General features: G+C 42.2%; 1 protein-coding gene across 1 annotated transcript; it reads left to right on the forward strand.

Annotated features, from left to right (window-relative positions):
• The first annotated feature begins 9,895 nt into the window (after window positions 1–9,895).
• On the forward strand, window positions 9,896–11,471 carry LOC131821258 (uridine 5'-monophosphate synthase-like). Its single transcript, XM_059157227.1, is given in 2 exon segments — window positions 9,896–10,966; window positions 10,968–11,471. Coding segments are annotated over 2 exon segments (1,425 nt in total). The 5' UTR covers window positions 9,896–9,914; the 3' UTR covers window positions 11,341–11,471.
• Window positions 11,472–11,879: the final 408 nt, after the last annotated feature.

The following is an 11,879-nucleotide window of genomic DNA, read 5'->3' on the forward strand; positions in this document are numbered from 1 at the left end:
ATTCTGCTGCTCCAATTCTGCCTGGTGGTTAGATGGCCAGCTTTTTAATGAACGTTTGTTTGATTGAATGTTTTTGAACAAGTATCAACACTGAAATAGCCTCCGCGGAGACAGATTTTTATAGAACTACCCAGCCCAGTAGAATTCTGGGAACGTGGGAGTTACTTACTGCCAAACAGATCCAGAGTCGCCTGGAACAGGTTCCCAGTGAATTGTAGCCATTATGAGCTTTCATGAGAGAACAGGGAGTGGAGTTCCCAGTTCTGAGTTCATTAAGTTTCCCACCCCTTCATTGGCTAATCATACCTTGAGAAATCCTAAGGTGCTATGGATTCTGCTCAGGAAAACCACGTGAACCTGTCTGGGTGGGCCATTTTATGCTGTGGTAACAAACGATCCACCTTAAGTTCCCCACAGCCGGGAAGTGTGGTCCTCCTCTGTGCCCAGGAAGAGACCAGGACTGGGAATGTGGAGGAACACGAGCAACGCTTCAGAGCTGCTCCAGGCGGTTCACCTGATACACAGTCAAGCCTGGACTTCTCTGAACTGTCAGAAGAAATAGAGACTCGAGGGAGAGATCTGGCAGGCAAGCCAGTAGCCTCCGCCTCTCTCTCCTCCAGGCACACCAGCTAGGCTTTGAATAAGATATTTGCTCTAGCCAGTAGGAAGCCTGTGGCCTCATTGGTTCTTTGAAGAACGGGGAGAGAAAATGTAGACAAAAGATTCATACTTTCCCCTTTAAATAATGTTTTCCACACAAACACTCAACTTACAGTATTCAAATCTTTGGAAGCTTGATCTTTGGAAAATTCCCTCTCACCAAGCTCCCTGGCTATTTCTAAGTGGTCTCCCTGTCGAGGTTTCAGGATGATCAAAGCCCCTATCTACCCACCTGTCAGGCCACCCAAATGCTGCCCTCTAGAGGACACTTGTCTGCTGGGCACAGCTGTCCTTGGCCATTGGCTTCCTCTGCCAGCTTCACTCTGACCTGGAGGAAGGGGACCCTCTTCTCCCCTTCAGCACTGTGGCCAAAGGACAGCTTAGGTTCTCCCCCAAATCTCTCACAGCACAAAAGTGAAGGAGGTTTTTCCAGAGGGCTGGATGTAATGGAAGTAAGTAGCCCCTCTGACCAGTCTTGGATGTGGTGGAATCCGCAGACATCAGACCCCTCAGGGGCCCATGTGACTGGGCTGGCTTAATTCCTTCCCAACCCCAGCCCCCAGGGAGGAGGCTTTTTACCCTTGTCCCTCAGTGTAAGGCCCACCTCCCCACTCTACAGGTAGTAAGTAGCCAGCCTTGCCCTCTGCAGCATTCGCCATAAGATGCCACACACAGTTCCGCAAGTGGGGTCCAACAGAGCTGAAGGGACTAGTCAAGTTCAGATCTTCAGCCCAACCCCCCCCCCCACCTGCCACCAGTCCTTTTTCTTCACCCTAGTGCCATGTGGCTTGAAACTGTGGCTCAGAGCTCCAAAGGAACAAACAACAGTTCTGGGGACGCCATTAACCTAAAGTTGCACAGAGCAAAGTAACATTTCTCTCCAAAAAGTCCCCACATCTGGGAGACTGGGAGACACAGCTCTGATAAAAGATACAAAAGTCCCCTCCTTTTTAAGTGTTATACACACACACACACACACACATACATATACATATACATATACATATACATATATACACACACCAGTGTTTTGTTTTTTATTTATCCTGAAAGATAGTCTCTTTTTCTGGTCTGGGATAGGACTCTTCACCTCACCCTCTGAGGTTCTGTTCAGGTTTGGCCCCCAAGAGTGAGGGGGTGGGCCCTGCCTTTCTGTTTGCACTGGGCCTGATGGCTTCCCAGAGCAGAGGGCAGTCTGTCCCAGAGGCCCGCCCAAGCCTCCATTCCAGCAGTCAGAAACTGCTTATGACATGAAATTTTTCTGGGTCGCAGAAGTCTGAAAGCTCCATCTCTGCCAGTGTGGTCAGGAAAGGCTGAGGGGGGTAGGAGTATACGAGGGGTTTGGTGGTATTTTTATGGTTTAGGCAGCAGTTATAACTGGGATCTCTTTCTCCTCCCGCTCCCTGCCCCCCCCCCCCCCCCCCCCCCCGCCACCTGAAGGGGCCTGGGCTGATCAGAGGAGGAGTCATGAGCAGCCTCTGGCCTCAAAGAACACTTTGGCATCTGTCTCCCTGTGGCCTGAGGTGCAAAGTTGTAGTGAAACATGGACCCCTCCAAGCGTGTGCCCGGCCAACTTAAGCTGCTGTGTGAACATTTCTTAACATTCCTTCTATTCGTGTCCCAGGCACAGAAAATTTAGGAGCACTTAGACAAACATTTGCCATTTCCAAGAGAGTTCCCTTGACATGTTGCTGACTGTTACATCTGTGATCCTGACAAGAGAAAAGGAGAGTTTTTGTTCAGCCAGACTGGGATACCAACCTGCTGGGAGACCTATGTAGGGCTTATCTCTCTGGTTCCCAGCAGCCCAGCAGGAGTTCTTTTTGAGCATATATGACCTCCTCGCTGAGGCCCACTCGTGGCTAACTCAGGATCCATGCAGCAGGTCATGGGATTGGTAGTAGCAAGCAGCATTAAATAATAGTGACAATATAGATGGGGAAACTTCCGCATGGATCACTGATGGTAACAGAAGTGTTATTTCGTTAAACTTTGACTTGAGTTATGCACGTTTGTGCAGGTGTGCACCAGAACACAATAAAATACACATAAACACACACAAAAAATGTACCTGTCACTGCAGATCACAATCTTGAATATCTGTAAGCCAGTGTCATAGGCCACTTTGACTCCTTACTTGTTTTCAAAGAGCGTGGGGTTGGAAGAAAAGTGCAGCACTCCATTTCATTTGTTGATTATTCTTCTCCCAGCCAATTTCTTTTCTTGCATCATCCCCCCAAAAGTAGGCTTGCCTTTTTTTATACCCTATTTAAAAACCTCGTTAGATCAAAAGAAATAAGATTGGGGGTTTTGGGGAGCACCTGAGCAATTAGAATCAAGGTGCTCTTTGATCACCTGAAGAGCCAGGGGGAAGTGTTGTGTGCAGACCAGGCAGCTAATGCCTGTGGGGCCCTCGCAGCGAGGTTCTGTAGAGGCCTGCAGAGCAGTAATGGCTGTTACATTTAATAAGTTAATAACTAATAATGAGGATATCTTTGAATGATTCTCTTGGTGTCTCATGGTGATATCTATTACTAAAACATCTAATAACATGAAAAAAGAAAACCCAAGGGTAAATGATTGTAGACATGATCATTTTGCATGAACTTTGCTATGTGACCTCTGTGCCCTATGACACTAAATATAACTGCCCTTCAGAAATGTTTCTAATTCTTCTTAAAATGCTTGTTGCCAGGGAATTCAAATGGTACCATTATTAACTACCTGTTAGGTGCCAGATAGTGCCTCATTACCTAATTCTCTCACTTGGGCATTGTTATCCCCATTTTACAGATGTGGAAACTAAGGTTTTGAGAATCAAGTGACTTGCCAAAGGTCTGGGACTAGTAAATGCCAAAACTGGGATTTGAATCCTGGTTTCAAAGCTCTAGACCCAGAGGAAACCTCCCTGTTTTTAGATAGTGATTGATACTTTTCATCTCTGGGAAATTTTCTCTTCTGAAGCTATTAGTTGAAGTTCAGAAGAAATGAGTACAAGAAGATTCCAGAAGAACTATATACCATCACCACCACCAAGTAGGATTTATTCCAGGTATGCAAGTCTGCTTGAACATTTGAAAATAAATGTAATTTACTGTATCAATAAACTAAAGAAAAAAATCATGCCAATTAGTTCAGAAAAAACATTTGGCAAAATAGAATACCTATTCATAATTAAAAATGCTCAGCAAGTTAGAAACAGGGGGCAATGGCCTGAACTTGATAAAGAAGCATTTATATGAAATCTGCTAGCAATATCAGACTTCGTGGTAAAGAACTAAATGCTTTCCCCTAAAATCAGGAATGAGGTGAGAATGTCGACTCTTGCCACTTTATTCAGGATAGTACTGGAAGTTCTAGCTAGGGGCAGTAAGTCAAGAAGACATACATATTTGAAAGGAAGAAATAAAATTGTCCTTATTTGCAAATGACATAATTTTCTATATAGGAAATTCCAAATAATATATAAAAAATTCTTAGAACTAAGAATATTCAGCAAGATCACAGGATCCAGGATCAATACACAAAATCAATTATATTTTGGGACACCTGAGTGGCTCAGTTGGTTACGTGTCTGACTCTTGACTTCAGGTCAGGTCATGATCTCAAGGTTGTAAGATTGAGCCCTGCGTTGGGCTCTGCCCTCAGCTGGGAGTCTACTTGAGATTCTCTCTATCCCTCTCTTTGCCTCTCCCCCCAACCCCATCAGATAAAGAAATAAATCTTTAAAAAAGATCAGTTAAATTTCTATATACTAACAATGAACACATGGAGACCAAAATTAAAAACACAATACCATTTACAATCACTCCAAAGAAAATGAAATGCTTACATGTACATTTAAAAAAATATGGGGCCATCTGGGGGGCTGAGTCGGTTAAGCACCCAATTTATTTATTTATGTCCTCCCCGATCTTCCATTTTATTTTATTTTATTTTAATTATTATTTAAAAATTATTTTTATTAACATATAATGTATTATTTGCCCCAGGGGTACAGGTCTGTGATTCATCAGTCTTACACACTTCACAGCACTCCCCATAGCACATACCCTCCCCAGTGTCCATAACCCAACCACCCTCTACCTACCCCCTCACCTCCCAGCAACCCTTAGTTTGTTTTGTGAGATTAAGAGTCTCTTATGGTTTGTCTCCTTCCTGACCCCAGCTTGTTTCATTTTTTACTTCCCTTTCCCCCACAATCCCCCACCCTGCCTCTCAAATTCCTCATATCAGAGAGATCATATGGTAATTGTCTTTCTCCTATTGACTTATTTCGCTCAACGTAATATCCTCTAGTTCCATCTGCATCACTGCAAATGGCAAGGTTTCATTTCTTTTGATGGCTGCATAGTATTCCATTGTATGTATATACCACATCTTCTTCATCTATTCATCTGTTGATGGACATCTAGGTTCTTTCCATAGTAAACACCCAATTCTTGATCTCAGCTCAGGTCTTGATCTCATGGGTTCAGCCCTGCATTGAGCTCCACACTGAGCATAGACAAAAACAAAACAAAACAAAATATGTATAGAGTCTCTATGAAATGCTGATGAAAGAAAGACTATTTAAATAAATTGGAGAGACATATTGTGTTTATGGATGGGAAGACTCAATGTAGTAAAGATGTCAGTTACGTAATTTCTATTACAATTTCAGCAGTTATTTGTAGATATAGACTGGCATATTCTTGAACTTACACAGAGAGAAAGAGACCATAGGATAGCCAAACCCATCTTGACAAAGAGGAATAAAGTGGGAAGAATCCATGTGATAATAAGTCTTCTATATAACTACAGTAATCAAGACAGTGTGATAATGTCAGAGATAGGAACATCAAAACATAGACCAATGAACAGATAGGGAACCTGGAAATCAACCCACACAAATTAGTTCAGCTGATATTTAATAAAAGTGCAAAAGTATTTCAATGGAGGAAGGGTAACCTTTTCAGCATGTGGTTCTGGAGTGATTGGACAACCACAGGCAAAAAAAAAAAAAAAGAGCTTTGACCTAAACCTCACACTTTATTAAAAAAGTTAACTCAAAATGAATATTGGAATTATATGTAAAATATAAAATTATAAAAATTTGAGAGAAAAATAGAAAAAATAGAAAATCTTTGGAATCTAGGACTAGGCAGAGAGTTCTTAGTATTGACACCAAAGGATAATCCATAGAAGGAAAAATGGACAAATTCTATCTCATTAGAATTAAAAAGTCTTGTTCTGCAAAAGCCTATATGAAGACGATAAAAAGACAACCTATAGCCTGGGAAATAATCTTTGCAGACCACATATCCTGTTAAGGAATCTCACATTTCAATGGTAAAAATAGAAACAGTGTAATTAGAAAATGGCAAAATAGAATAGAGATCCCAGAAATAAATCCACACGTATATGGTCCATTAATTTAGGACAAAGGAGGCAAGAATATACGAGGAGGAAAGGACAGTTTCTTTACTAAGTGGTGCTGGGAAAGCTGCACAGTCACATGCAAAAGAATGAGACTGGATCCCCATCTTCCACTGTCTTATACCACACACTAAAATCAACTCAAAATGGATTCAAGACTTGAACATAAGACCTGAAACCATAAAACTGGAAGAAAGAAGGTAGTAAGCTCGTTGACATTAGTCCTGGTAACGAGTTTTTGAATTTGACAACAAAAGCAAAACTAAACAAGTAGGGCTACATCAAATTGAAAAGCTCTGCACAGCAAAGGAAATCATCAATGAAATGTAAAGGAAACCTATTAAATGAGAGAAAATATTTGTAAATAATCTTATAAGGGGCTAGTATCCAAAATATACAAAGAGCTTGTAATACAACTCAGCAAAACAAAACAAAAACCCCAATTTGATTAAAAAAAATAGGCTAACAGTATCTGAATAGATATTTTTCCAAAGAAGGCATATAGATGGCCAACAAACACGTGAAAAGATGCCTAACGTCGGGGCATCTGGGTGGCTCAGTGGGTTAAAGCCTCTGCCTTCGGCTCAGGTCATGATCTCAGGGTCCTGGGATCGAGGATGCTTCCCTTCCTCGCTCTCTGCCTGCCTCTCTGCCTACTTGTGATCTCTGTCTGTCAAATAAATAAATAAAATCTTAAAAGAAAACATGCTCAATGTTACTAATCATCAAGGAAATGCAAATCAAAACCACAACGCCCTCACACCTGTCGTGATGGCCGAAATAAAAAAGATAAATAACAGTGTTGGTGAGGATGTGGAGAAAAACGAACCCTTGGGCACTATTGGGAATATAAATTGATGCAGCCACTATGGAAAACAGTATGGAGGTTTCTCAAGAAATTAAAGGTAGAGCCATCATATGATCCAGCAAGTCCACTTCTAGGTATTTATCTGAAGAAAACAAAAACACCAACTTGAAAAGATCTCTGCACCTCCATGTTCACTGCAGCATTATTTACAATAGTCAAGACATGGAAACAACCCAAATGTTCATTGATGGGTGAATTAAAGAAATGCATATATGTATGTATATACATACACACGCAAAAAGAGTTGTTATACAGCCATAAAAAGATGAAATCTTGGGGCACCTGGGTGGCTCAATGGGTTAAGCCTCTGCCTTCTGCTCAGGTCATGATCTGGGGTTCTTGGGATGGAGCCCCAGATCGGGCTCTCTGCTCAGTAGGGAGCCTGCTTCCCTCTCTCTCTCTGCCTGCCTCTGTGATCTCTGCCTACTTGTTCTCTCTCTCTCTCTGTCAAATAAATAAATAAAATATTTGAAAAAAAGATGAAATCGTGCCATTCATGGCAATATGGACGGACCTTGAAGTCATGATGCTAAGTAAAATAAAGACAAATACCATGTGACCTCACTTATGTGGATTCTAATAACAAAAAATAGGCACATAAATACAGAGAACAGACTGGTAGTTGCCAGAGGCTTGGGGTTGCGGGGAGGGTGGATGAAAGGGGTAAAGAGAATCAAAAGGTACAAATTTCCAATTATAAATAAGTCCTAGGGGGGCACCTGGGTGGCTCAGTGGGTTAAAGCCTCTGCCTTCGGCTCAGGTCATGATCCCAGAGTGCTGGGATGGAGTCCCGCATCGGGCTCTCTGCTCAGTGGGGAGCCTGCTTCCTCCTCTCTCTCTGCCTGCTTCTCTGCCTACTTGTGATCTCTGTCTGTCAAATAAATAAGTAAAATCTTTAAAAAATAAATAAATAAATAAATAAGTCCTGGGGAGGTAATGTACAACATGATGACTATAATTAATACTGAATTGCACATTTGGAAATTGCTAAGAGAGTAAATCTTAAAAGTTCTCATCACAAGAAAAAAATTCTGTATAATGGTGATCGATGTCTTGGTTATCATTTCGCAATATATCAAATTATGTTGTACACCTGAAACTAATGTATTACAATTATTCCTCAATTAAAAAAAAAAAAGGCAAGGGAGTACTTGGTTAAGTGTCTACCTTCAGCTCAGGTCGTGATTCCATGGTCCTGGGATCGAGTCCTGCATCGGGCTCCCTGCTAAGTTGGGGGGGACTGCTTCTCCTTCTCCCTCTGCTGCTCCCCTTGCTTGTGCTCTCTCTCTCTTTGTCAAATAAATAAATAAAATCTTTTTTTTTTAAAAATAAAAATAAATAAATAAATCAATCTGGCGTCCCTAAATAAATAAAATCTTTAAAAAAAAAAAGACAGGGGTGTCCTGGCTGGCTCAGTCAGTACAACATACGATGCTTGATCTCAGTGTTGTGAATTTGAACCCCAAGCTGGGCCTAGAGATTTTTTTTTTTTACAAAGCAAAAAAAAAAAAAGGGGGCGCCTGGGTGGCTCAGGGGTTTAAGCCTCTGCCTTCAGCTCAGGTCATGATCTCAGGGTCCTGGGATCGAGCCCCACATCGGGCTCTCTGCTCAGCGGGGAGCCTGCTTTCCCCTCTCTCTCTGCCTGCCTCTCTGCCTACTTGTGATCTCTCTCTGTCTATCAAATAAATAAATAAAAATCTTTTTAAAAAAAAGCAAAAAAAAAGAGGACAAAAGGCATGAACAGACATTTTTGCTGAAGAGGATATACAGATGGCAAATAAGCACATGAAAAAATGTTTAACATCAATAGCCATCAGAAATATACAAATTAAAACCATAGTGAGATAACACCATACACCTATGAGAATGACTAAAATAAAAAATAGTGACAACACCAATTGCTGGCAAGGTTGGGGAGAAATTGGGTCACGCCTGTGTAGCTGGTAGGAAGGTAAAAGGGTGTAGGCATTGTGGAAAGAGTTAGACAATTTCTTCCAAAATTAACATTCTGCTACCAAACAACTCAGCAGTTGTACTCCTGGTTATTCACCCCAGTAAATGAAAATCATGTTTACCAAAAAACAAAAACAAAAACTAAAAAACCTTGTAGAAGAATGTTCATAGTAGTTTTATTCATAATAGCTAAAAACTGGAAGTGGCTCAGATGTCCTTCAGTGGTTGAGTGGTTAAACAAATTGTGGTATATCCATAGCAAGGAATCCTACTCAGCAGGGAAAAGGAATGAACTACTGATACACAAAACAACTTGGATGTGGCTCCAGAGAGTTATGCTTAGTGAAAAAAGCCAATCTCAAAAGCTTACATACTGTTAGAGTCCGTTTATATAAGATATTTGAAGTGACAACATTTTAGAAGTAGAGAAAATGGGGAACCTGTGGGGCTCAATTGGTTAAGCATCTGACTCTTGATTTCAGCTCAGGTCATGATCTTGGGGTTGTGAGACTGAGCTCCACATTGGGCTCGGCCCTCACCGTGGAGTCTGCTTTAAGATCCTCTCTCTACTCGCCCCCCACCCCCATCCTCCAAAAGAGAAGTGGAGAACAGATCACTGGTTACATGGGGTTGGGGACTGGATTGGGGGAGATGTGGGTGTGGGTACATAGGGATGCTGGTGATAGAATTGTTCACTATCTTCTCTGGTAATGTGTACGTGAGCTTACACAGGTGATAAAATTGTGTAGAACTAAACACACTACACACAAAGGAATATAAATAAAAGTGCGGAAATCTGAATAAGATTGGTGGGGTTGACTATATCAAGGTCAGTATCCTAGCTGTGATATTGCACTGTACTTTTGTAAAATGTTACCCCTTGGGGTAATTAGGAAAAGCACTCTGGGATCTCTCTGTATTATTTCTTACAACTACATTCGAATCTATAATGATCTCAGTAAAAGACTTCCATTAAAAACAAAAAGATGGAGAACAGGCCCGGGAGCGCGTGGAGATGGCAGCCGCGGAAGCAGCTTTGGGGTCGTTGATCACGGGTCTGTACGACGTGCAGGCTTTCAAGTTTGGGAACTTCGTACTGAAGAGCAGGCTCTCTTCCCCTGTGTACATCGATCTGCGTGGCATCGTGTCTTGACCGCGTCTTCTGAGTCAGGTTGCTGATATTTTATTTCAAACTGCCCAAAATGCAGGAATCAATTTTGACACCGTGTGTGGAGTACCTTATACAGCTTTACCATTGGCTACAGTTATCTGTTCAACCAACCAAATTCCAATGCTTATTAGAAGGAAAGAAACAAAGGATTATGGTACTAAATGTCTTGTAGAAGGAGCTGTTAATCCAGGAGAAACCTGTTTGATCATTGAAAATGTCATTACCAGTGGATCTAGTGTTTTGGAAACTGTTGAGGTTCTTCAGAAGGAGGGCTTAAAGGTCACTGATGCCATAGTGCTGCTGGACAGAGAGCAAGGAGGCAGAGACAAGTTGCAGGCGCATGGGATCCATCTCCACTCAGTGTGTACATTGTCCAAAATGCTGGAGATTCTTGAGCAACAGAAAAAAATTGATGCAGAGATGGTTGAGAGAGTGAAGAGATTTATTCAGGAGAAGGTTTTTGTGGCAGCTAATCACAATGATTCACTCCTTCCTATAAACAAAGCTCCTGGAGAACTCAGCTTTGGTGCACGTGCAGAGCTGCCTAGGATTCACCCAGTTGCGGCGAAGCTTCTCCGGCTTATGCAGAAGAAAGAGACCAATCTCTGTCTGTCTGCTGATATTTCCGAGTCCAGAGAGCTGTTGCAGCTAGCAGATGCTTTAGGACCCCGCATCTGCATACTCAAGACTCATGTGGATATTCTGAATGATTTTACTCTAGATGTGATGAAGGAGTTAACGGCTCTGGCAAAACGCCATAAGTTCTTAATATTTGAAGACCGGAAATTTGCAGATATAGGAAACACAGTAAAAAAACAGTATGAAGGTGGTGTCTTTAAAATAGCTTCTTGGGCAGATCTGGTCAATGCTCACGTGGTGCCAGGCTCGGGGGTTGTGCGGCCTGCCTTTGCAGTGGGGATGCCTGCTCATTGCGGAGATGAGCTCTGCTGGCTCCTTGGCTACAGGCAGCTACACAAAAGCCGTGGTTAGAATGGCAGAGGAGAATCCTGAATTTGTGCTTGGTTTTATTTCTGGCTCCCGAGTAAGCATGAAACCAGAATTTCTTCACTTGACTCCAGGAGTTCAGTTAGAAGCAGGGGCGGATAATCTTGGCCAACAGTACAGCAGTCCACAAGAAGTTATTGGCAAACGAGGTTCTGATATCATCATTGTAGGCCGGGGCATAACATCAGCATCCAATCGTCTGGAAGCAAATGAGTTGTACCGAAAAGCTGCTTGGGAAGCTTATTTGAGTAGACTTGGTATTTGAGTGTCTGGGATACATTGTTGTGAAGACCTTGAAGCTACATGGTCTCCTGAGATGCACTGGCTTGAAATAACAAGCAACACTTAATGGGTTGGATTCTTTCATGGGTTCTGTGTTGGAATGACTTCTGGATATCTCACAGTCTTTAGGAAATACCGAATGATGAATAATCACTGCATTGTTACTGTAAAAAAAACAAAAAGCAAAAAAAAACAAAAAACCAAAAAACCAAAAAGATGCTGGGACATCTGCGTGCCTCAGTTGGTTGAGGGTCTGCTTTTGGCTCAGATTGTGATCTTAGGTCCTTGGGATGGAGTTCCATGTTGCGGTCCCAGCTGCGCGGGGTCTCTGATTGTCCCTTTGCCTCTCCCCACACTTGTGCTCTCTTTCTCTGAAATAAACAAATAAAATCTTTAAAAAAAAATGATGGGGCACCTGGGTGGTTCAGTCGGTTAAGTGGCTGCCTTCAGCTCAGGTCACGATCCCAAGGTCCTGGGATCGAGCCCCACATCGGGCACTCGGCTCAGAGGAGAGCCTGTTTC

The sequence above is a fragment of the Mustela lutreola genome, chromosome X, assembly GCF_030435805.1.
Source record: "Mustela lutreola isolate mMusLut2 chromosome X, mMusLut2.pri, whole genome shotgun sequence".
In the NCBI taxonomy this organism is placed as follows: domain Eukaryota; kingdom Metazoa; phylum Chordata; class Mammalia; order Carnivora; family Mustelidae; genus Mustela; species Mustela lutreola.